This window comes from Bos indicus, chromosome 11 (assembly GCF_029378745.1).
Source record: "Bos indicus isolate NIAB-ARS_2022 breed Sahiwal x Tharparkar chromosome 11, NIAB-ARS_B.indTharparkar_mat_pri_1.0, whole genome shotgun sequence".
NCBI lineage: Eukaryota > Metazoa > Chordata > Mammalia > Artiodactyla > Bovidae > Bos > Bos indicus.
This window is the reverse complement of record NC_091770.1, coordinates 99,979,614-100,005,441: the sequence shown is the minus strand read 5'-3', so window position 1 is coordinate 100,005,441 and position 25,828 is coordinate 99,979,614. Positions and strand designations below refer to the sequence as shown.

General features: G+C 44.5%; 1 protein-coding gene across 10 annotated transcripts in view; it reads left to right on the top strand.

Annotated features, from left to right (window-relative positions):
- FNBP1 (formin binding protein 1) overlaps window positions 1–24,929 on the top strand; it is a 135,753-nt gene extending 110,824 nt beyond the window's left edge. For 4 of the 10 annotated variants that reach the window (XM_019971012.2, XM_070799421.1, XM_070799420.1 and 1 more), the window contains 5 exons: window positions 7,453–7,562; window positions 12,850–12,982; window positions 15,269–15,390; window positions 15,709–15,848; window positions 18,007–21,299. In XM_019971012.2, the coding sequence (XP_019826571.2) occupies window positions 7,453–7,562; window positions 12,850–12,982; window positions 15,269–15,390; window positions 15,709–15,848; window positions 18,007–18,185 (684 nt within the window). In that variant the 3' untranslated portion in view covers window positions 18,186–21,299. Of the gene's footprint in view, window positions 1–3,579; window positions 3,595–7,452; window positions 7,563–12,849; window positions 12,983–15,268; window positions 15,391–15,708; window positions 15,849–18,006; window positions 21,300–21,972 lie in introns of those variants that run through there. The other 6 variants (XM_070799422.1, XM_019971013.2, XM_019971020.2 and 3 more) reach the window with 4 other exon arrangements.
- Window positions 24,930–25,828: the final 899 nt, after the last annotated feature.

The following is a 25,828-nucleotide window of genomic DNA, read 5'->3' as shown; positions in this document are numbered from 1 at the left end:
AGATAAGGAAGTTTAAAAAAAATCTGAAGTTTGGGGAAATAAATTTGATTTTAAAGCAATTTCAAAACAGAAGGTACGTGGTTTACAGGATCCCTAACTAAAATGATACAGTCCTCACTAGTATTTCATTTATTCCACTTTTTAAGATTATTGCACCAAAGACAGGGAAAGGCTTCTAGGAGAATAACAAATCTGTGACTTTAATGTGTCTTTTATGGTGCTGTGCAGCTTTCTGATCTAGATTTTAATCATTTGTTTCTGATTATCAGAATGTGTAAATGCAATGCAAATATTTTGTCACAACTGATTTTGTTTCTGAATAAGTAGGATAAAATATTTTTTGTTGTAAATCATTCACATTTGTAAGAAAATGTCTCATTGAACATCTTTAAAGATTGGCATGCCACCATTATTAACCACTATTTCATCTTTATGTAAGTTAAAGAAAAATGAAGCAAGATTGTGTGTTCTCAGTTTGCAGTCTACAAAGTGTGACTTTACTGTCGTAAGATTTCCTGATCTGAGTAAGGGCCTTCTAAATCTAAAATATGGACCTATCTCCCCCCTCCCCACACTTTAGAGTTCATTGTATGGAAAAATACCATCAACATTGATCAAAAGATTTTGAAAATCCCTACCAATTGTTTGTCAGATGTTACAATCTTCTGGTTAATTTCATTTGATTTACTTTGTTCTCTTGCTGATTATTGGCAGACTCAGGCTCTCTGTTTTCACAAAGAACTCATGAAGAGGACGATAGGGAAACCCACGTATGCTTTTGAAGCTAGGGACTATGTTGTAAGTTTACCTGTGACGGCCAGGTCGTGCGGTCACGGCACAGGCACTAACCCCTGTGACAGCACCAAGACTGGGGACCCAGGTGCTCTCTGACCCAGACAGCGGGAGAAGCCTCCTTGTACCCACCCAACCACAGGCTTCTTCATCCCGGAAAGTTGCATGGAAAAAGGGGCCGAACTTTCCAATAACAAGCTTCCTAAAAACGTCAGCGAGCCGAGCTTGTGTTTCTCCCCTTTGCGTGGATTGGGACTGCTGTCTGAGCTGGTGTCACTGAGTGTGATTTTACGGCAGAATCTCACCCCTAAAACTTCTCTGGTCACGGGAGAATGGCAGTCTCGCAGACGGCCGTGTGTGGCTCCCTAACCCACATGCACATCTGAAACAGATGGGTCCATAAAGGACAACCAAAAAAAAAAATCAGCGAAGCCTGAGCAAGGTCACAGAGCAGTGAAATGACCTTCCATGGACCTTAGACCACAGACACTTACATATTCGTGTTCACTGTCCCCTTTCTCTGTACTTGAGGTTAGTACCTGTGACGGCCCAATAACACATGGACCCGCCAGCTCTGTGTGCCCTCATGTGTTATTGACACTCGTGGCTCCCCAGGCTCCATAATCGTTGCCTGAAACTGACAGCTTTTTAGTACTTCAGGTGTCGCGCAGCGCACTTAATGCAGCCTTTCAAAGTATTCTCTTGGCAGGTGATTCAGTTTCTAATTTAAAAGGATCTAACTGGCTGGCTTGCAACTTAAGATGGAAAACCAGTTTACAGTCATTAAAAAGATTATACTGATGGCACTTCTTGTAGATTATCCATCACCTGTCCACTTCAGAAAATTGGATTTGAGAATGCAATATTGCCTATTTCTATTGGGATCTGTTCTCAATCCTAATGACTTATTTTTATTATGAAGTGGTAATAGTCCTGTGCTATTAGTCTTGATGTTAGAATTCTGTTTTTGGAATGGCTAAGAAAAAAATATATTACTTTAAAAATAAATAAAATTTTAAATATATATATATATATATATTACCTTAAGCCATGGAAGTAGCCGAATAGACAGCAGGTAGAGTGCCGAGTTCAAATTAGCAACATTTACACGGTAATGTGTGAGGAAATGTTTATATACGGTCGTCTGCTTTGCAAGAAAGATATTTGCAAGGTTTTCTGCTGTGCACCAAAAGCGTTGTCTGTAAAAAACTCAAATTGTGATAAACAGATCTGTGCTAAAATTTACAGGAGGGGCTCAAGGCATTATATAGATTGCCTACCTGGACAGCGATCACAAATACGACAGTTTGCATCTTTTCTTCCCAAAACTTTGTCTTGCTATGCCTTTCCTTAAAAGTATTTTTCCCCCAGAGGGAAAATTTCTTTAAAAGCTTAATGTCTATTCACAATGAAGTATCAACTTTGAGTTAATCTGAATAATAAGATTTTTTAAATCTAGTTAAGGAATTTTTAACACCCTGTTCCCTCCCAATTTAAAACCAAAGGGCCCTGGGGACTTCCTCGTGGTCCAGTGGCTAAGACTCTGCATTCCCAATGCAGGGGGCCGAGGTTTGATCCCTGGTCTGGGAACTAGATCCCACATGGAGCAACTAAGAGTTTACTTGCCAAAACTAGAGATCCCATGTGCCCCAACTAAGACTGGGTGCAGCCAGATAAATAAATATCCAAGTAAGTAAATAAATTCAAGAGGCACTTTCTCTGCCACTCTATCTCCAATGTATTTTTGGATCCTCCTACCAATTGCCTGAACTTTTAGGATTACAACAGCCGAGTAAATATGCACCAAACTCTCAAAATACTGCTTTATTGCCAAAAAGCACGTCTCACCTATCACTGAAGAACCAGTGTTTCTTTTCCTAATTTTGAGATGCCTTTTAATCTGGTTTTGGATCCAGTAATCGGTATAGTTTTGCCAACCTCCAGGCCTAGCAGAATTGCAAACTGCTGTGTCCTGGCAATTAACAGGAAATCCACAGCGAGGAGTAAGTACCCCTCAGTAGTTAAGACAGTTGGCTGTTTCCTAGAGGTCACTTGCAAGAGCAGCAACTTCTGTTAACTCCCCAGGTGCTATGGAACCTCTGTGGGTGGGGCCCCCAGTTCGATAGAAAGCTCCAGAAGACACCTTCTGTATAGCAGGAAGTGCCTGCAGTACACAGGTAGGAGAGAGCATCCATCTCCAACCTGGTGCTGAGAGGCTTCCTGGTTCCTGCAGGTCGGGTTTCAGAGCATCTTCCAGTCCTTGGTTCCCATTTACCGATTTGAGACTTTGCCTTAGTCCTTTAGGAAATGCCAGTGTTCAGATGTATTAGAGCCCCTTAAGATAAAAATATTACTGATATGTTGTGGAATTCATTGCTTTCCCAACTCTGCCAGTCTGTGGGAAACTTTCCATGGAAAATTTGGTGAACAAAAGTTTCTGTGATCATTTCCATCTTTTATCATCATGACATGTCACCGACTGCAAACTCTTACTAATTTATACTCAGGCTGACATGACCAATCCAGAAGAGTAAGCCGAAGCTCTCCTTTCCTATCTTTATACTTTGCTCTGGCAACATGGCCACTAAAGAAAGGTTTGGGTAGATTGGCCCCTCTTGGGAATTTCGGCACAGATCTGCTACAAGCCATGTTCACAAAGCGCCAGGTTGAATTTATGTGTTATGTTAATTCAGTGGAACGGACCAAGTTCCTCTTCTTCTCATGTGTTGTTGTTTCTCTCTCTCTCTCTCTTTTTTTCCCTGTTACCCCTTCGATTTTTACGCGAAGCTTTCTCTCAAGCTGGTAAGCACAATTACCCCATGCATGTCCTGAATCTACTCAGGCCTTTCAGTGTACATTCTGTGGGTGCTGTGCCTCGTGCAACCTATCTTCACAGTTAACTGTCGATGTGTGTTTCCCTTGTGTGTGGCTTTGTTGGTGTTTCCTTATTAGATCTCTGGAATATGAAGGTCCAGAGTCTAACAGAGGTGATCATAATCTTTCCCCATTAAGAAAATTAACGCTTAACTCATGATTTGGTTTTCTTTACCACTGGAGTCTTAAGAGGATGACAGATGACAGATGTTGATAAGCTTTATTTAAATATGAACATAAACATAAATACTAAATATGAGGAAGTTTATGTATCGAATCATTCTAAATGAAAGCAAATTGAATAGCTGAAAGTTGCTCCTCTCCAGGAGCCACAGAAGCAGATGACAATCACTGGGGACCTGAGGGAGGCATGCAGGAATGATGCTGGGCTCAGACTCAGGTCTAAGGCACCTTCGAGAATTGAAGGTCATGAAACTTTTAAGTTGCTCCATAAATACATTGGTGCCTTGTGCGTAGCTGATTCAAGAAATCAAAGACAATTTTATGGACAATGAAAAGAGCCTCCTAAGCCTTTCTAAAATGATTTCTTTAGTGTTCGGTGTTTTCTACTTTTAATTTCATAGCCCTAGTAAATAGTCAAACTAATCATTAAATCTATTAAAAGAAACCCTTAACCACATAACCCATACTGTTCTTCGGATATGTGTAAGTTATATAATAAGCTCAAACACCACAGCTGAGAGTATCCTGAAGTCACGGACAGGATGAACTTGACAGTCCGACCAGGAATAACATCAGCATTTTACGCACTGTTATTGAGAATATAGGACAGTATTTATGGTTATCTTTGTAGGTATGTACTATTACATGTGCTTGAGTATATATAAAAGTATATACACAATTTTTTCGACCTGACCTGGTATTTGACAACTGATCCAGCCCTAAAGAGAAAGAATTTTTTATTAAATGGAACATTTCTTAGAGGGTAAAATAAAATCCTGAGAAGAGTTCTCGATTAAGGTGTCTACAAGAAGGAAAGATCTAGATGTTTAAATGAACATCAGTATGAATTTGGGAGACAGTGGGTCAATTAACTGGGAATCTGTCAGATGCCAGGGCTTCTTTTTCGCCCTTTATTTGTTCTTTTGCTGAGGTGCTGGCAGCAAAAGATAATATTATCAGACAGTCTTTCTGTTTGAGATATTGTTGCTTGATACCCTCACTTTGAAGCTGATAAAGAAGTTACACAAAGATAGGGTGGGTGTAAAAATTATAAATCTCAAGAAGCAGCTCATGTCAAGCGAGCAAGTGTTTGATTCCGATAGCAAGTAAAACAAGATCTCCTTAGAGTCACAGCCATTGAAAATATACATACGTGCCTGCGGCCTGTCTTCCAAACCCTGGTAGGGCCAGTCTCTTTGAGGCCCCTCCAAAGAGTTCAGAAAATCTACTCCAACTCGAAGGCAGAAATAAAAATTCTTTCATGGCAAAATAAATCATAGGTTAGAGTATTGTTTGAAAGAATTCAAGCTTCAAAAGGTGAATACGACAAAGTGAACTTTTGAAGGTACTGTCCAGAGACCTGAGTGTCTTTGGATCTAGAGGAACTGTTGACCTGAATCTCCCATGTAACTAAAATGTTTAAATTTAGTTCCATAATTGCACTGGGCACATTTCAAGGGCTCAGCAGCCACGTGCGGCTACCAGGTCGGATGGTGTGGACGTGTGAAAACATTTCCATCATTGTAGAAAGGTCTTTGGGTCTCACAGCACATAGTGAGGCTCAGAGCATCTGAATGAATGAACGTCGACCACTTACTAGCTTTCCTGCCTTCGGAAGCAGTGCGTCTTCCACTGTTTTGTCACAGTCTAGCATTAAAACACGGAGAAGGCAATGGCACTCCACTCCAGTACTCTTGCCTGGAAAATCCCATGGATGGAGGAGCCTAGTAGGCTGCAGTCCATGGGGTCGCTAAGAGTCGGGCACGACTGAGCGACTTCACTTTCACTTTTCACTTTCATGCATTGGAGAAGGAAATGGCAACCCACTCCAGTGTTCTTGCCTGGAGAATCCCAGGGACAGGGGAGCCTGGTGGGCTGCCGTCTATGGGGTCACACAGAGTTGGACACAACTGAAGTGACTTAGCAGCAGCAGCAGCAGCATTAAAACAAAAATGAAAATAAAATCTCCAGTTCCAGAAAACATGCTGATTTAAGTCAATTCAGCATAAGAACAAACTATTGAGCTTTTGGGCTCAGTGACTGAGTTGAGAAAATTGGAAAGCAATTGAGGTTTCAAGTATTATATGGAAAAGGAAAAACAAGCCTGTTTTATTATTATATTGAAGATTAGTTGGCTTCATCTTAGCTTTAGAAGCAAGTTGAGCTTTCTTGGGTTGGCATTAGGGAATAATCACTTCTATTTTGCTTTCACTCAGATCTCGTCCCACTCAAACACGTGCACGTGCCCGTGCGTGCACACACAGTTTTTGAGAATATTAGCTGAAAGGTCTTTGGTGGCCTCAGTGGTGAACTATTTGCTGAATCACAAACTTCCAACCCAGAAGCCTGGCATTTTCTAATAAGCAGCCTAGGAACTTCAGTCACAAGCTCCTGTGTAAGCTTCTTGGCAAACTCAAGCTGATTTTGCAATTATATTATCCAGGTCCCTTCTTTTCCATCCACTCCCAAGCAAGTCTGTCTTGCTTTTTTTTTTTTTTTTAAGGGATTCTAAAGCAAAGTCTCTTTTCAAATTCCCTGGCTTATCCCTGGCTATTGAGCAAATTTCTTTCTTTATGAAAATAGCCTCATTTAAGGAAATGATGCGTAAGCGTGGGTAAAAGTCTGGCAACTCACAGTTGATATTTTCTACTTATAACATATACACAGAGGAAAGAGAGCAGTTGTTTTTGAAAGGGAATCAAGATATCAAAGTATACTTCTTCCAAGACTTCCCTGGCGGTCCAGTGGTTAAGACTCTGCCTTCCAATGCAGGGGGCGTGGGTGCGATCCCTGGTCAGGACACTAAGATCCCACATGCCGTGTAGTACAGCAAAAAAACAAAGTGTACTTCTTCCGATGAGTTAGAAACAGCTGAGGCTGATTTCAGACATTATGGAAAAGTTGGTTTTGAAACTGGGGGAGTGGGGGCGGGGGTGATTCTCTGCGAATTCTCTGAGATGCTCCTAAAGGTGACAAAAAAGAAGTGACGGGACTTTTAGAGGAAGCAGAGGCAAGGAGAGTGGATGGGAGCTGGGGGAGGGTTTTTTCCCTTAATGTCCTTTTCACCCACATTCCTGGAGGAACTAGATGTCCCATCTGCCACTTCACAGGGGTGGAAACTTTTGGCCTCAGGCTCTATGCAGAGACGGGAAGGAATACTCAGCCGGGGTGGGGGTGGGGTGGGGAACAGTGCCATCGACATGAAACAGTTGATGGGGGCACTTACCAGTTTTTTTATTGGAAGAAAACAAAAGCCTAAAGCTTCAGTGTTGCCATCGACACTGACAGCGAAGTGCAGACTGTCTCCAGACTAGTTCCTCACTGATTCTCGATGGGGTCAGAAGTATGTCTTCCTGTCTCAGGGGTCCCTTCCTTGTCGGAGGCTGCGGGGCCAGCATGGAAAACGGTTTGCGGGGCCTTTGCAGTTTGCATGCACGGATTTTTGCATCTCAGCTGGGTGTCGTGGGAAAGAGCTTAATTTATTTCATGAAAACACACGCAGACATCTGCATCGCCCTGGTGTCTGGGGAATCTCCCTGCAGGCTTCTCTCGGTGTCTTTTTTTCAAGGAGGCTTTCTGGCTAATTTCTGTTTGTATCTGCAGGGCGCGACACCAGAAGATTTCAGCAACCTCCCACCCGAACAGAGAAGGAAAAAGCTCCAGCAGAAAGTCGATGAATTAAATAAAGAAATCCAAAAGGAAATGGATCAAAGGTAGAGTGGATTGAAACGACTTATTAAGAAATTCGAGTTCAGTTTGGAAAGATGAAAGGCTCTAAATTAGATTTTAATTTAGGTGGTTGTTTTAGCCAGGTGTTTGGTCATAGCTAGTCTACTGGATTCCTTTATTCAAGACAGAGAGGATTCCTGGGCACTTTGCTGGTGGTCCAGTGGCTAAGACTCTGTGCTTCCAATGCAGGGGGCACAGGTTCAACCCCTGGTGGGGAAACTAAGATCACATATTCCCACATGCCACACATCATGGCCAAAATAATAATTATTATTATAAAAATAAGTAAAGACGGGGAGGATTCTTTTAACAGATAGGTATTATTCTAAGTTTGGGGAACAAAATGCATTATGGTTCTCTCTCTCCTTTTTTTTTTGGATGTGTTCACTTACTGTAGTAGCACTACATTTACCACGTTGTCACCATGGACTATAAAATCAGGTTAGATAAGAGAATTTCACAAGTACAACACAACATTCTGTTGTCTGTATGATGTCTGAGCAAACCAGCTTATTCTTAAATCACCTTCCATTATAGGCGATTTATTTGTTTTAATAGTTATGATTTTTATAGAGAAAATAAACATTCTGCACAGGTTTAAAACGCATTTCTCATTTACCTTTGCATTAGCACTTAAAATACACGTTTCTGTTTCTGCTGTTGCTGGCATTCTACAGACCCTGAGGTTGCAAGGAGTCGGATACGACTTAGCGACTGAGCAACAGCAACTCAGTGTTTTGTAATAACCAATAAGGAAAAAGAGTCTGAAAAAAAAAAGTTAGACGTGTATGTATAACTGAATCACTTTGCTGTATACCTGAAACTGACACAACATTGTTAATTGACTACACGTAATTTAAAAAGAGAAAATCCCCCACTTTCTATATTCTCACTGAGGGACTTCAGTGAGTCATTGAATAATGGAGATTTGGACTTAAAGGATAACCTGAGGGACCTCCCTGGTAGTCCAGTGGCTAAGATGCCGCGCTTCCAGTACAGGGGCCGTGGGTTCAATCCCTGGTCAGGGAACTGAGAGCCCACATGTTGTGTGGCATGAAGTCGCCACATGGTAGCCCTACATAGATTCAGTGACATCGAGGGAGTGAGTGACAGTCACTCAGTCGTGTTCAACTCTTTGTGACCCCATGGACTGTGCGGCCCATGGTATTCTCCAGGCCAGAATACTGGAGTGGGTAGCCATTGCCTTCTCCAGGGGATCTTCCCAACCCAGGGATCAAACCCAGGTCTCCCACATTGCAGGCAGATTCTTTACCAGCTGAGCCACCAGGGAAGCCCAAGAATACTGGAGTGTGTAGCCTATCTCTTCTCCAGCGGATCTTCCTGACCCAGGAATTGAATCAGAGTCTCCTGCACTGCAGGCAGATTCTTTACCAGCTGAGCTGCCAGGGAAGCCCAGTGATATTGAAGCTGAGGTTATAATTTAGTTATTCAAAAAATAAACCAAGTTGGCAAGGCAGCCAGTTTAAAAAACCACAGATAAAAAGTGGTTTATATATATATATTTTTAATACCTGGGAGAGCAACTCCTGAAAAATATATCACTTTATAAACATTGTTTCAGTATGTTAAAAATAAGAAAACATATAATGAACTTTGTTCTAGATTTGAATTAAAAATATACTTTGTGAAATAAAAATTTTGTCTTTGTACTTTTTATAACATCTGGGACCATATATAAAAGGTTTATAAATCCATTATAAACCTCATGCTGTTTACTAAGTAAGCAGATATAGTTTGCCTGGAGTAGCAAGTTATGACTCAGATATCTGAAATGCCATTTTATAAGTGATTGACAGACCCTCCCTAATTGTTTGATCTCATGGAGAACAGTTTCTGTCACTTGGGTTGTGACCATGGTATGACCTTTGAACCCCCAGAGCAGCGCTCGCTAGTAATAAAGCAAATCACCTTCACCTTTCACTGCACCTCTGTCTGTTGACCATTTACTGTATGTAAGGGAATATTCTAGGCCTTGAGGATAAAGAATGAACAAAACATCAAAAACCTCTGTTGTGCAACTTACGTTTTACGCAGGACAAACAGAAAATGAAAGGCTTTGAGCAGAGGTAACATGATCTGGAAAAGGTTGGATTTTTGGTTTGTTTTGTTTAAAATAATCCAAAAAGGCAAGATGGGAGAGAAAAAATATATATAAAATAGGCAGGACAAATCAAAAGCACAAATTAGGGTGGAAGATTGAAAATACCAAGCACACTAGACACCCCAGTTCCAATCTGGTTCCACCTGTTTCATTTGCAAACGTTGGACAAGATTCTTAAGCTCTTGGTAGTTGGGTTTCCTCACCATGAAAAGGGAGTTAATATGCCCGCGTGAAGTGTACCAGGGTACCTCAAGGGCTGAGGACAGTGCCTGGCATATTGTGTTTGTAAAATAAAATGAATCAGTATGTTAAATGTGAACAGACTACATGTTCCAATTAAAAGAGATTTTCAAACTGGACAAAAACCTGAAACTAGCACACCACTTGTGTGCCAGTTACAAAAGACACACCCGCTCATTAGGTGCAGAGAGGTTGAGAGTAAAGAACGGAAAACGACAGACCATGAAGGTGTCAGCTAGAAGGAACCGGGTGTGAGAAGACTGACTCTCAAGCCAAGTAACCGCCCCCCACCCCAAACTATTCAGTTCAAAAGGATCAACTTCAGGGCTTCCCTGGTGGCTCAGTGGTAAAGAATCTGCCTGCCAATGCGGGAGGCATGGGTTCGATCCCTGGTCCAGGAAGATCCCACACTGCATGGGGCAACTACCCCATGCACCACAGCTACTAAGCCTGTGCTCTAGAGCCCATGCTTTGCAGCAAGAGAAGCCACTGCAATGAGAAGCCCACGTGCCGTAACTGGAGAGTAGTCCCCACTCCCTCAACTAGAGAGAAGCCCAGGCGACAGTGGAGACCCAGCTGTGTTGCTGTTTGGTCACTAAGTAGTGTCCCACTCTTCTGCAACTCCTTGGACTGCAGCACGACAGGCTCCTCTGTCCTCCGCTATCTCCCGGAGTTTGCTCAAATTCACGTCCATTGAGTTGATGATGCCATCCAGCCCTCTCCTCCTCAGTCTCCCCCTTCTCCTCCTGCCCTCAATCCTTCCCAGCATCAGGATCTTTTCCAGTGAGTTGACTCTTTGCATCAGGTGGCCAAATTATTGGAGCTTCAGCTTCAGCATCAGTTCTTCCAATGAATATTCAGGATTGATTTCCTTTAGGATTGACTGGCTTGATCTCTTCGCAGTCCAAGGAACTCTCGAGAATCTCCTCCAGCACCACAATTCAAAAGCATCAGTTCTTCAGTGCTCATCCTTCTATACTGTCCAACTCTCATATGACTACTGGAAAAATCGTAACTTTAACTATACGGACCTTTGTTGGCAAAGTGATGTCTCTGCTTTTTAATATGCTGTCTAGGTTTGTCATAGCTTTCCTTCCAGGGAGTAAGCGTCTTTTAATTCCATGGCTGCAGTCACCAGCCACAGTGATTCTGGAGCCCAGGAAAATAAAGGCTGTCACTGCTTCCACTTTTTCCCCTTCTATTTGCCATGAAATGATGCGACCAGCTGCCATGATCTTAGTTTTTTGAATGTTGAGTTTCGAGTCAGCTTTTTCACTCTCCTCTTTCCCCCAATTGTAATTAGTTTTGAATAAAATCTGTTTTTACTGCTTTAGAAAAGGAAAGAATGTAGCTCTAAGTAACACATAGATTAAAGAAGAAATCATCATAGATATTAGAAAATATGTGAAACAGAACTTAACCTTAACACACATTCTCCACCTACATTTGGGGATGTCATTAAAACCAATGCTCACAAAGGGAAATTGACAGCTTTCAATACATATTAGAAACAAATTGAACCAAAGAAGATAGAAAAAAGGAAATAAATACTAAAGGAAAGGGTACCAACTAACGAAATAGAATCACATATTCAACGGAGAGGATGAACAGATCCAAAAGCTGGTTCCTTGAAAAGATTAATAAAAATGATAAACCTCTGGAGAGATCTGGAGGAGAGGAATGGGAGATAATGACTTCAAACACCTCTTTTGAGAAGTTTTACTGAGAAATAGGGCAGTAGTTGGAGGTACAGGTCATGAAGTAAAGAGACGACTCCTGAACCTGTGGATGACCATACAGTCTGTCCCACATCTCTTGTGTCTCCTGCATTGGCAGACGGATTCTTTGCCACTGTGCTACCTGGGAAGGTCATGTACTTGTTGAGCATCTGTTTTATGCCAGGTGTGGTCTGGCCACTGGGGGTGTATCATGTTACCCAAGGGCTTGAGCCCAGAGAGCTTCTCAGAGAGCTGCTGTTCTAGGAGGAAGAGATAGACAATAAGCAATAAGCATAATAACAAGATATGTAATGTTGGGAAGCAATACATGCAGTGGAAATAAAAGAAAGTAGAGTGATGGGACTTGCCCAGTGGTTCAGTGGTTTAAGACTCTGAGCGTCCAATGTTTGGGACCCAGGTTCAACCCATGGTCAAGTCAGCAAGATCAAACCAGTCAATCCTAAAGGAAATCAACCCTGAATGCTCATTGGAAGGACTGATGCTACAGCTGAAGCTCCAATACCTTGCCACCTGATGTGAAGAGCTGACTCATTGGAAAAGACCCTGATGCTGGGAAAGATTGAGGGCAAAAGGAGAAGGGGGTGGCAGAGGATGAAATGGTTAGATATCATCACTGACTCAATGGACATGAGTTTGAGCAAACTCTGGGAGATGGTAAAGGACAGGGAAGCTTGGCACACTGCAGTCCATGGGGTTGCAAAGAGTCAGACACCCCTTAGCGACTGAACAGCAATGAGAGAAATAAGATTCCACATGCCGCACAGCGTGGCCTATGTGTGTGTGTGTGTGTGTGTATAAAAGATAGAACAGGGTATGTGGACTGGGAGGGCAAGTGGGTAGAAGGCTCCTACAGAGAACAGATGGTTCATGGCACCCATCATGTGGCAGCAGGATGTGTGGGCTCAGAGGCAAGCAGGCAGGTGGAGGGGTAGTGAAGACATAGAAATTCTCTTCCACTTATTTCTATATTTTGGTTAAACTATTTCCTGTGACTCGCAATGCAGTTGGTGTCATTGGTCTTGTGTTGGGTGGTTAGTGTAGAGTTTCTTTTGCTGACGTTCAGCAAAGTTGTCCACCCTACCGCCCAGTCCCCTGCCTGGCAGGGAGTCATTTGCTCTAAATCTAACAGTGGCATTAACTTGACCATGTTCTGCCCCTTCTCTTTTTCAGAGACGCCATCACAAAAATGAAAGATGTCTACCTAAAGAATCCGCAAATGGGAGACCCCACCAGTTTGGATCACAAATTAGCGGAAGTCAGCCAAAATATAGACAAACTGAGACTAGAGACCCAGAAATTCGAGGTAGGAAAAAGCTGTTGTGGAAAAGTTTTGTTGGGGGAAAAAAAAATAAAGGAAAGAAACAGAAGTAGGTGTGGGGTCATGGGACGATGAGGCTGTAGAGCACCAGCGTTTCTTTCCCTGTGAGGGATGCAGCGGGAAAAGTCAGGTGTTCCACGAGTTATGATGAAAGGAAAAAGAGACTGTCATCCATTTGCTGTTCTGCTTTTCAGGGTGTCCTGTTTTAATGGTGTCCCCTAAAGGGGACACTGTTTAAGGTGATAGTTATATACGGGTGTTTTTTGGTTTTCATTTAAGTGTTTCACTTAAATTCACTTAAGTTGGTTTGTCTCACCTTGTGTCGACAGTGGGTATAATTGGGGAGTATACAGTTGTCCATCATCTCAGTGAATCAAAACGACAAATTTAAGAAAGCCATTAATATTTGTAATTGTCTTGCAGGGTCTTTGTCTGGCTTTGGTATCAGTGTCAACATTTTCAAAATATATTCTGGATGTGAATTCCTTTTCATATCTATGATTTGCAGATATTTTTTTCCATTCTGTGGATTGCTTTTCTACTCTCTTCAAGATGGCCTTTGAAGCACAAAAGTTTTTGTGTTTTTTTTTTTTGACCATACCACACATCTTTCAGGATCTTGGTTCCCTGACCAGGGCTTGAACCGGGGCCCCGGCTATTGAAGCACCGAGTACTAACCACTGGACTGCCAGGGAACTGCCAAATCATTTTAATTTTGATGAAATCAATTTATCAGGTTTTTTTTCTCTTTATCAGTTGCGCTTTTGGTGCCATAACTAAGTAACCAGCACCTAATCCAAGGTCACAAACCCTTATGCTTATGTTTTCTTGTAAATGTTGTAGTTTTCCCTTTTCTGTTTAAGTGTTTGGTTCGTTTTGAGTTAATTTTTGTACACGGTTAAAAGTACAGGTCCGGAGTCATTCTTTTTCAGTTGTCCCAGCACCATTTGTCAAAAAGACCTTTTCTCTCCTTGAACTGTCTTGGCTGTTCAAGACAGCTTGTAACTGGCTGTTACAGGCCAATTAATCATAAATACAGGGTTTATTTCTGGGTTGTGGGGGGAAACCATCGAAATATGTTATAGTCGTTTTTAAGGACCCATTATCAAAAGATGAAAACCAGTAGGAAACACACACGAGACTTGAAGAAACACAGATAATGAATCTTTCAAGCTGTGAACAAAAGGCTTCTCCCCCCACCCCTAAAACATAAAGACTAGAAAAATAAATTACTAACTGATAATTCTGATCAAAATAGATTATTTCCAGCCATGAAAAGCCAAATATGACATTTTCTCATTCTTTCTAGAATCTGTCAGTAAGTTGTTATTGGTTGAGATTTTAGAACCTAGAAATGTCCTTTTCTGGTCATTTGGATTCTTTTGCCATTTTTACACTATTTCAAAGGTTGCTGAAGAAAATGTGATCTACTTTGATTTCCTGTATACAAGGTTTCTTCACTATTATAAAAAATACTACATTCCTAAGGCGGTGGGGGGGGCAGATAAAAGGGAAGTGTGGCTTTTAAACTGAGTCACTGCTTAAGTGTGGCAGGACCCTCATGGTTCCCAGTGTGACATCACAGTCACAGAATTTTTGGAACCGGGGGAACTAGATGCGACTTATCAGAAGTCACACAGCTGCTTAAAAAGCCCGAGAGTCATGGGGACTTTGCTGGTGGTCCAGTGGCGGAGACTCCAGTGCAGGGATGCAGACATGGGTTCAATCTCTGGCCTGGGAACTAAGATCTCATATTGTTGTTGTTAGTCACTCAGTCATGTCTGACTCTTTTGTGACCCCGTGGACCATAGCCCACCAGGCTCCTCTGTCCATAATGTTTCCCAGGCAGGAATACTAGAGTGGGCTGCCATACCCTCTTCCAGGGGTCTTTCCCCACCCAGGGATTGAACCCGTGTCTCCTGCATTGGCAGGCGGATTCTTTACCGCTGAGCTATGAGGGAAGCCCTAAGACCCCACATGCCGGGCAATAAATGAATGAATGAAAGCCCGAGAGTTTAAGACAGGCCGGTGTCTTTCTGCCACTTTATAAGCAATGGTTAAATGTAAGTCTGCTCACACGCCTCCAACTTTGCCTTCAAGTATGTGTATACAGTCAAGGCAAACAGACTGGAGGCTCCTCACCCCTGCCACGTGGTCCTTCTTCAGTCGGCTTCAATGACCAATCAGAAGCCCAGACTGGGGGCCTGAACCCTGCTTGGTCCGGCCCTCAGCTGAGCTCAGACCAGAGTCTTTCCTGATTTCTCTTTGCAGGCCTGGCTGGCCGAGGTGGAAGGCCGACTCCCAGCCCGCAGCGACCAGGCCCGTCGGCAGAGTGGGATGTACGAGGCGCAGAACGCCCCCTCCGTCAACAACTGCGCGCAGGATCGGGAGAGGTACAGTATCTGTACGGCGCCTGCTTGGGGCTTTTTGTTTGTTTGTTTGTTTTTGGCTTTGTATTTACTGCCCGATTCTGGAATCAGAGACAAGCACAAGGTCCTTGTCAGGTTCCATGCGTCTGTCATGACTGGCCTGTGGTTTTCCCCACAGTGCAGCTGTCTGATGCCCCGCGGATGGTGCTGGAGCCTGCGGGGTGAGGGGCGGTCCCTGGTTACAACGCTCCGGAATTGCCAGCACTTGGCTCTCGCAGGGGCTGCATTCGAGCGCTTGCTGGGGTCAGTTGCTATAGTTGCTGTGTGTTTTGCTTTCTTGAGCAGCCCCGATGGCAGTTACACAGAGGAGCAGAGTCAGGAGAGTGAGGTCAAGGTGCTGGCCACAGACTTTGATGATGAGTTTGACGACGAGGAGCCTCTTCCTGCCATAGGGACATGTAAAGCCCTCTACACGTTTGAAGGTAACACCAACTGTCTAGGTCCCTCTTCTCTTTCTGTGGTCAGACTTTCTTTTGAAGCCTTCAGAACCTTCCTTTCAGGAAGAGGCTTCAAATGAACCTTCCTTCAGAACCTTCCTCTCTTCCTCTTTCGTTCTGCCCAGAGTATCTGTGATTCTGATTTCTTTCTGTTTGAGGGCTGTGTATTTTGCCTTTGGGTCTGGACTGTTGACCAACTTTCGGTGAGCTTAATTGCAGCAGGTAGTATGGAATAATGATTATATCATCCACACCTTCAATACTTAGGGAGCTCCTGTCTTGCAAAGACCCCTGAAAGCGTGGGAGGCAGGTGGTGTGGTCTGGCATCCGCCCTGGGAGGAAATAAAGCAGAGGAGGTTCAGCAGAAGAGAGGGACGGAGTGATGGGGGGTCCACACGAGGATATGACCCCTTCCCTGAGGGGATGTATTTATTTTTATTTTTGGCTGTGCTGGGTCTTCACAGCTGCATACAGGCTTTCTCTGGTTGTGGCGAGCGGGGGCTCCTCTCTCGTTTTGGTGCAAGGGCTTCTCATCGTGCTGGCTTCTCTGGTGGGGCATTGGTTCTAGAGGGCACGAGCTTCAGTAGTTGCAGCTCTCGGGCTCTAGAGCAACAAGCTCAATAGTTGTGGCGCACAAGCTTAGCCCCTCTGTGGCATGTGGAATCTTCCCAGACTAGGGATCGAACCCGTGTCCCCTGCATTGGCAGCTGGATTCTTATCCACTGAACTCACCATGCTGCAGGGTGTCAGAGGCACAGGCACTGCCAAGCATGGAGCAGGAAAGGCACGGGGTTTGTGCGCCTGGAGCTCAGGTGTCTTAGGAGTAATAGTGGAATATAAGACGAGGAGGGGTCTGGGGCCAGTGTGGGGGATGGGTAAGAGAAACACTTGTATGTTATCTGGCAAACATCAGGCCTTCCAGAAAGTATTTGAGCAGGTTATTGACACAAGCAGACATTTACTGTAATGTCTGTACCATAGACATTTATTCTCATACGTGTGCTATCAGTTAGAAGACAGGGCAAATACTTAGGACACCTAACCTCATGGTTCCCAAACTGATGAGCCTTGAAACAGCGTCCTGCAGGATGCTGGGAAGGATGCTGTGAAAGAAGGAATTGGAGCTCAGATCGTTTTCAGAAACCCTGGGATAAATGAACTTCTTTGCTGTAAGGCTTTTTTTTTCATCCTTGCCTCTTTGATTTGCAGGATCTGAGTTCTCCAATCAGCGATCAAACCCATGCCCCCTGCAGTGGAAGGGCAGAGTCCTAACCACTGGACTGCCAGGAAATTCCCTTTACTGTAGGACTTTTAGAGCCTTCGATAAACTAAATGTTCATTGTGACAAAACAAAGAAGAGAAGCCCGAGGTTCAGTGCTCCCAGTGTAACTTCAGGTCCACACCATCCCTCTCCCCCTGCATCCACAGTTACTGCTATTAACAGCCCCCTAAGCAGTCTGCCTTTCGGGACACTGCTTGGGCGGTGGTGACTAGTCTTTTGAAATTATCTTAGTGAATGGTATTGGGGGCCTTGATTAGGAGACAGATGGACATAGAGATGCTGCAGCCAATAACACGCTCAGATGCGCGGCTGATTGGAAGTTGGAAACGAAGCGGGGAGGAACCCACAGCTGATCCCTGAAGCTGTGCTCCTGGGACGATGGAGATGTCCGCTGAAATGGGAAAGTGGGAGGAGGATCTAGTTTGGGAGGCCAGACAGTGAGCCCAGGTTCACCCGAATTGTGTCCCAGATGCCCAGGCACCATCAGGGTGGAAATGGACTTCAGAGAGAAGGCATGGTGGCACCTAAGCCTCAGATAAGAACCAGAACGGGAGAAAGAAAAGTGGAGATGCTGTGTAAAGAGGTGTCGTTGATGCCAAAGGAGCACCTTCAGGGGAGGGTAGAGAAGAGGACCTAAGATTTCCTCTGGGGGAGATGCCGCCTGTTCTGGGAGGCAGGAGAGAGAGGGCTCCCACGGGGAGTTTAGAGAAGGGTCCTAGCGACGCAGGATGAGGGCCTGGCAGCTTCCGGACGGGAGGAGAGCATCCGTCTTTTCTCCACTTGTTTCACTGCAAGACTCGCCGTCTGCTCCAAACCCGGGTTTGACAAGAAACCTAAACTACTCTGACTTTGCTTTTTCAGGTCAGAATGAGGGAACCATTTCAGTAGTTGAAGGAGAGACGCTGTACGTAATAGAGGAAGACAAGGGCGACGGGTGGACCCGAATTCGGAGAAATGAAGATGAAGAGGGTTATGTTCCCACTTCCTACGTCGAAGTCTATTTGGACAAAAATGCCAAAGGTGCTAAGACTTATATTTAATACAACTTTAAAAAAAACCACAAAACTTTAAAATTGGAGTTGTTTCTCCCCGCAATCATGCCTGTTACAGGCAGTTCTTCAAAAGACTGGATGGGGAGCATCATGGTGTGTGTTTCTTTTAGGCACAAGCTGAATTTCCTGGGCTGGTTTTGATGATAATTCAGTGTCACTTGCTCATGACATTTTCCCTGGAAAGCTGCCAACTGCCAATTTACAATGGTGTCCTTTGAAATCTGATAAACATTTCTCCTTGGGGCAGCGACTGTAGATAACCAAAAAGTTGCCTTTTAGCTTCTGATTCATATTTCTGAATCTGAAAGTCCATGCATGTCCTAGGGGTGCAGAAGACTTCAGCTCTCACTAATAACTAGTGTCTGCCAGAAAGTGAACCACCTTAAGATGTTACATTTGGTAACTTCATAAACTGAACTGCGTTAAGTTTTACAGTCATTCATTTTGGAGGAAGTCATCAATAAAGAATAGCGTAAGTAAAGAATGGCGTTGGTACCAAAAGTGTGTCTATTTCCTTAAACATGTTTAAGATCATTGTTAGAGCACCATGCTACCCAGTTATGTCGATACGATCCTAGACAACCCATTGAATTATGGAAAACTTGGTCTTTCAACCAGTTGGTTTTCACATATGACTACTCATCTTTCTTTTGCCAGTTGACAGAGTTGATCAGACGTGCTAGAGCTGTTGAGATAAATTATGTAAAAACAACTGTCTTCATTCTGTTCTGTGGGAGGTTTTTTGTGCCCAGGTGGTGTTGTGAATAGACCCTTGTAAGCAACACACAGACCCCAGCACATCACTTTTTAAGGTTCTTTTGGTTTGTTTTAATCGTTGGCATTGTTAAGACCCAAAGTGTATATTTTACTGAAAATCATTTTAGAACTTCTAGATCCTTTTATATAATAACCATAAAGTGGTTAATTATATAATAAAATGTTTCACCATCTTAAAAGAATCTGGGTCACATGGGGATTTGCATTTTTAAATTGGCAGGCTAGGTAGTGAAACTGGGGACATGCCCAATGGTTGTGCTTATGTCTAGAATCTTCCCTGAGATCACAGAGAACCAGCTAAAAATGAGTCAGAGTAAAGGTATAGGATTGAGATTCTCTTTTTTTTTGGCTTTGAAAATTATTTATTCATGTCCTTCCTACTTTTAAATAGGAAATCAGCTCCTTGCTTCTACACTATGGACTCCTTTTAGAAGATCGGGTCAATTTAAAACTGATTTTAAAACTGACAGCAATGCATTATGGGGTCCAGGACCTGGCAGGAGTTATGGGTGCCTGTGGCAGATTCTAGCAGAAAGTTCTTCTGCATTTCCCAAGGGCCTCTCCATTATTCTTGCCTGGAGAGGAACTCGGTGACTATGGTCCATGGGGTCACAGAGTTGGACAAGACTGGGCAGCTAACATTTTAAGGGCCACCAAAATGGAATGTAGTAACCTTTACTTAATGACTGCCTGATTTTTAAAACACTTTTAATTTTTAAATAATCACAGATTGTCAGGGAGTTGCAAAGATAGTAGAGAGATCCCTTTTATCCAGCTTCCCCAAGTGGTTACATCTGACAAAATCGTGATCCAGTATCAAAAACAGGAAACCGACACTGGCCAGCCCGATTTTATTTTCTTAGTATAATTGTCATTTAAATTTCTTTTGCATTATTATACCTTTGCTGCTGTAGTATCGATAAAACCACCCATCCTGACCCCAGATCTCTCAGGAGAATCATTTCAGCACTTCCTTCTAACTACCACAGCAAGGAAAATCTGTTGGCCCTTAACCCATGGGGAGTTCATGAACAGTAGGTGGTCACAGCCTTGGGCATGTAAACCAAGTGAATACCTAAGACATTAAAACCCAGGATGAACTCATTTCCAGACTGTGAAGTATTGGAGAAAATAAACTAGACACTGAAAAAAAAAGTCTTAAAATGAGGCAAGTCAACATTAGGCTTTTTAAAACTTGATTTGAAAAGTATGGCATGCCATGAAGTCGGTTGAGTTTTGATTTATTTGTTTGTTCATTTTGCTTTTATTCCCCTCTTCTTTAGAGCTGTGCAAATCTAATTCAGGAAATAGCTCAACTGTCTTTTGGATATGGGTGGGGCGATTTGGGCACGTAAATTAGATCATTATTTTAGCTTGTATGCCTCAGTACCTTCAACCAGATGAATCTGTGTCCTAGTGACTCAACAGCAGAAGATATTTTTTAGTTTCAGGTCCATCTAAGTCAGTGTGCAAAGGATTAGCAGAAGTCTTGAAACAATTCCCAAAGAGTTCGGGAACTTCCATTTCTACCCCCAAGGCACACTTTGTGTTCTTGTAACAGTGAATCTGTCAAAAGTAGCAAAGTCTCTTGTGTATAAAGTTTTCTCCTTTTATGCAGAGATACACTTAGAAGCTAAGAATGGATGTAGACTCTTTCCTTTCCCTACCTTGTTCATAAGTCTGTTCAGCCTGCCCCACAAATGCTGCCCTCCCTTTAAGCCCAGCGCAGCCGGGTGGGGCTGCTGCTTTCCGATGCCTGCGACTCAAGAGCAGTGGTCTTATCGTCAGTGATGCCCATGCACTTTCGTGTATGTGTGTGGTGTCTGCCAAGTGACTATTTAATAACCGCCAAAATAGTTAGACTAGAGGAAGTTCCACTGGCCAACTGAATTGTGACTGTCCTCTTTTATGGTTTAGTTTTGTTTTTTTTAATTGCTCTCTGTGAAATATGTCCATAACTGCCCCTTCCCCAATCTATTTGTATATACTGCAATAGAAAAACTAAAAGGATGACTTGAATTCGTTGTTTTAACGTTTTACTCTTTTATTTGTTTGTTTTATTGGTGATTCTGCTGCCTAATGACCTTTTTGTTTTTGTAACCGCTGGGGGAGCCGGAAGGACGGTTACACTGGTAGCTAGGTCCCCTGCCGGCTGATCCACACTTGAGTTTATTGTAGACACTTGGGTTCTGAGTAAGTTTTGTTTAAATACGGCCAACATGACTGTTTCCTCTCTCTTCCTTATCCTCCGAGAAAAGAATCTGTGTGGCATCTTGTAGCTGTACCCTCGTATCTGCCTCTCTAATAAACGTTATATTTTTCTCAGTGTTGTGTATTTTAAATGATTTTTCACCTCTCCAAGAAATTCTGTGTAATCCAAGCATTTAACCCTCTCATCTTCAATAATGGGGAGTTTTCTAGCCAAATGCTTTTTTTAAAAAAAAGAAAAATTCTGCCCTTTCCCCCTTGTTAAATGATGGCACCTTCTCTGTTGCTCACCCTGTGTGCGCCTGTGGGCTTCGGGAGTCTGTCTCTCATTTCTCTTCTGTCCCCCAGATGAAGAACTTTCACTGTTTATTACTGAGCAATAGGTTTTCCTTTTCATCAAAGATGCTGCCTTTTACTGCCAAGGAACCAAGAGTGTCGGTCACAGAGAGAACCGGGTCCTTGGGCTCCTGACATCTTTCTGGGAAGCTGGTTTCTTTCTTTGTCTCAGAGCTCAATTGATGAGAAAGATGAGTTGGGGCGTGCGGGAGTGCACCGTCTCCTGGGTGCTTTCTCTTGCCCCGGAAGGAAAGACTAGCTGCTCTGACTGCAGATAAAACCGTGAAAGTTCCTTATCTCAGACTTGCCCTGTGGTAACCAAGTGCTCTAAAAATGCCCCCTCCCCCGCCCTGTCCAGGGCGGTGCAGTCTGCCTGAGAGGCGGAGTGCCCGCCCCTGACCTGCCCGCCCTCCACTCTAACTGCCTTTTTCTTTCTCTGTCTTTTGTGTTGTAGATTGCTAAAGGTGGTTCCGGGAGCCAGAGCCTCGGGGAGCCTTCCCAGGAGAAACCCTTCGGTCTGCTTGTCTCCACAGGCCTGAGCGCCCGCGAACGCCCTGGGCCTGGGTTGCTGTGTGGCCCTGGGCCCCTCAGCCTGAAGTTGACATCCATCCCCACCTGCAGCTGCTCGCTTTCTTCTTTTCTTTCCTTTTTACAGCATGTTCCTCAGAGCCCGGCTCCGCCCCTGGCCCAGTCTGGCCGCCTCTTGGCAGGGGGAGGGCGTCCCTGCCCCGCGACCTCGGTCCACCTGGCGCAACCCGGCCCGTCCACGATTCACACTGTGCCTTTCCGTGAAAACTTTGCCACTGGTCTCCCGGCGAGACAACCGAATCTGGGCGAGGAGGGTCAGGCCTGCGCCTGGTGGACTGGGTGCCCAAAAGTCACTGATGTGTCCCTTACGTTAGAAAATACTCATCTTTTCCCAAGTCCATTGGGTATTCGGTGGTCCTTTCCTGACTATGGACCCTCACCAGGTACTAAACAATCGGCCCTTGAAATGTTTCACGGCCTGAGTGTCCATGGTGGACACACACACACACACACACGTTTTTGTTTGAGGTCTTGTCTTCAGTGGCCTAGAAAAGTCCACACCAGAAGTCAAATTCCAGCTCTTAGGCCAGTCCCGCTGTCTTGCCTGTGTCCCCTCCCTTTTCATGGGGTCAAGGAACATCCCAGCCCACCTTCTCCCCGTTGGCCACCCATTGATAAGGACCACGGGTCGTGAATGAGCATCTTGCCTCTGCATTAGCTCATTGGCCAAAGGAAGACTCTCCCCTTTCTGTGAATTCCAAAGTCCGCGCCTTAGGACTCCAGTGCTGTCATCACCAAAGCCCCTGTGCTTCTCGTGGTCCGCCAAGTGATCCTGTGGCTGCAGCTTCCACATTTCAGTGTGTGCTCTCCAGGCCACGCAGAGTTAATCGTGTTTTGAGCTGAATCTCCTTCCTCTCATGGATCTTTGAGGAAGACATGAGGTCCCGTACCCAGTGGGCCGCTCACGCCTTAGAGCAGCGTAGCTTCTCTACTTACCTGGTGCAGAAACAGTCAAGAGAAATCTTGGACTGTGGGTTTCTGTGAACAAAGATCCCGTCAGAAGCCCCAGGGTGCCATCAGGCATCTTTCCTGTTGTTTGGCTTTTGGTGACTAGATGGTCACCTTGAGCCTCCTTGCTGCTTTGCCACACTTGCGAATCTAAGACAAGGAAATCTGGCAGGAGCTGAAGGGACCGGTACAGACAGGACGGGTCCCGAGGGTTAGGCCTTGGTTCAGGGGTAGGAAAATTGTTCCTCTCAGCAAACCAGGGTTGACCACACACCAGCCTCAAAGCTGCTCAGTCAACCTTTGGTGACAGGAAACCACAAGGGAACAAACGCCAAGTGTGAGCAGGGGAAGAGGAAGTGGCTTCAGGTTGGAGCAGGCATTGGGCCCCTCTCACTCCTTCCGCCCCAGAGTGAGCCTCTGCAGCTGTGAGCGTCTGGGACCCCTCTGTTAACCCAGGGGGCAGCCCCATTGTCCCAGGCTCCTCAGTCTCACAAGACTGTCTTGGCAGATGACGGCAAAGCCAGGATGCCAAAGGACAGGAAGAGTCTGGGCTCCACCCGCATCCCTGCAAACCAGCAGGCGCGTGGTTGCTCCGTGCAGCCCCAGCAACCCCACATAGGGTTTGTCCATCAGGCATCTCCAGGAATTCTGAATTTCACCAAGTCAAGCTGCCCGCTCTCCACAAGGATGCTAATTTTTTTTTTTTTTTTTAAGAAAAAAAAAATTAGATTCTAGAGCCTCGGGAATGCATGTGCATTGCATCTTTCATATTAGGGGTCAGGGTAGATGAACTCCTTCCGAATTAGGGGGAAAGGTATAAGCTGCAGGATTTGTTCTTTTAAACGTCTGTTTAACCTGACATGGGCTATGCTTGTGTCCTCTTGTGTCCCCTCTGCCTTTCTTTTTCTCTGTACCACCTGCGTCCAAAAAAGAACGAAGAAGTGCTTTTCAATGTTCACCTTGGTGTTTGCTTCTCTGCCAGTCTGTGTGGCTACGGGGAAAGGGGAGTGCTGTACCAGCTGGGGCTTAGTCAAGAAAATAAGTTATTATAGGCTAGTTGAGACTTATCATTTACTCTGGGAATCCTACTGTGAAGTCGTCTATATATTATTATGAGCAGTTCACATAGAGTAGAAACGTGGACTCTGCCATGTGCTTTCTCAGCCTTCCCTCATATCCACTGACCATCATTTCTCCACCGACGCTAGAATATTGTTATGCCGTAAGAATGACTCATTGTTAAAGAACGTACTCTGAAAATAACTTAAAAACAGAAAGTGAGGAACTTGTCGTTTACCCAATTTTTCCTTTGCAGAATAGGAAAGAATAAAAAGGCATGGTAAGCTGGGATGGGATTTTCCTTTGGGCTTTTATCATGAACACCCTGAAGCTTTGGGGTTCGAGGAGTCTGTCTCTCCAGCGGTTAGTGCAGAGGCCTCAGTCCCTTTTGGTAACATCTGTAATTGCTGGGGAAAAGTTTACTGAACATGAAAAGGTTATGTGGATGCTAAGTATTTTTCCAGAGAAGTCAAATTTCATACTTCCTAATGGCTCTGCCTCCTGTGCTTATATCATCAAAAGAAAAAAAAAAAAAAAAAAAAACTTTAAAAAGTGATCCAGAATTCTATTTTAACCTGGTGTCCAGCACCTTTAAACTTCTGGGTTTATCAGTGTGTGTTGCACTAATTCTAAACTTCGGAGGCGTTTCAGTGTTGTAACGGCCCACTGCCATTGTAAAGGTTCTGGAATTGCCCATTTGTCTCTAGAGATGGAATTAAACCAAATAAAGTGCTTCCATTGGAAGGCTCATATCGACCTTGTAACTATATGTTAATCCTCTAAATGTTAAATAAAAGTGTAACTTCTGGCACAGTATCGCGGGACTGCTTTGTTGCACAAAGAGGTGACCCCAGTCTTGGAAGCAATCAGAGTCCCCTGGGCTGGAGGCTGAGCTCCAATCAGGTCATTGATTTACGGTGTAAACTGGACATAAGTCCCGGCGCCATCTGCCTGGAGAAGGGCCTCAGACCCAGCCAGCTCGAAATTCCACCCTGGCCCTCTGGGGAAAAGCTGTCAGAGACCTTGGTGATGCAGAATTCAGGTTGACTCAGTGCAGAGTTCTGGGGAAGCTCCTTCAGTCCGGGGCATTTTTCATGCATGCAAATTTGGCTAGCAGCTACGCTGGGATTTCGAGGACCCAACTGTCTGTGGGGGGATGGAGGGAGCCGTGAAATTGCAGCAGGTTTGCATTTCATTCGTGGTCTGGTGTCACGAGTGCTCAAGCCCACCCTCTTCTTGGCAGCTTGGCTGGAATAATCACTGGCTTGTGTGAAGCTCAGGACAGCCTGCCGCGTTTAAGGGTAAGGGCCTTGTGCCTGCACCGGCCAGCCCTTTCCATATCCAGCACTGACAGTCTCACCCCGGGTTTTGCTGGGGGGAGACTGGTTCATGCCCAGACCTCTTTGTTTTTTAAGGCTCTTTAGAGCCAAGGTAGGAAAACAGTTGGTGAGGGAGTGAAATATTAAGTGAGCAGGGCGCCCTAGCTAATGCCAAGTGCCACTCACTTGCTGAGGGGGTGGGAGGGGAGGCCACCAATGAGATGCCAAGCCTCACTGTGGCCTCAGCTCCTACGGACATCGCCAAGTTCTCAGCAAAGCCTGATGTCTTCTCTGCTGGGGAGGATGGTGTCAGAGAGCCAAGGCAGGGTTCTCGGGCAAGAGACAGGGGTGGTCAAGGGAACAAGGCGGCCTATGACTGTCCTGCCGAGGCCCTCT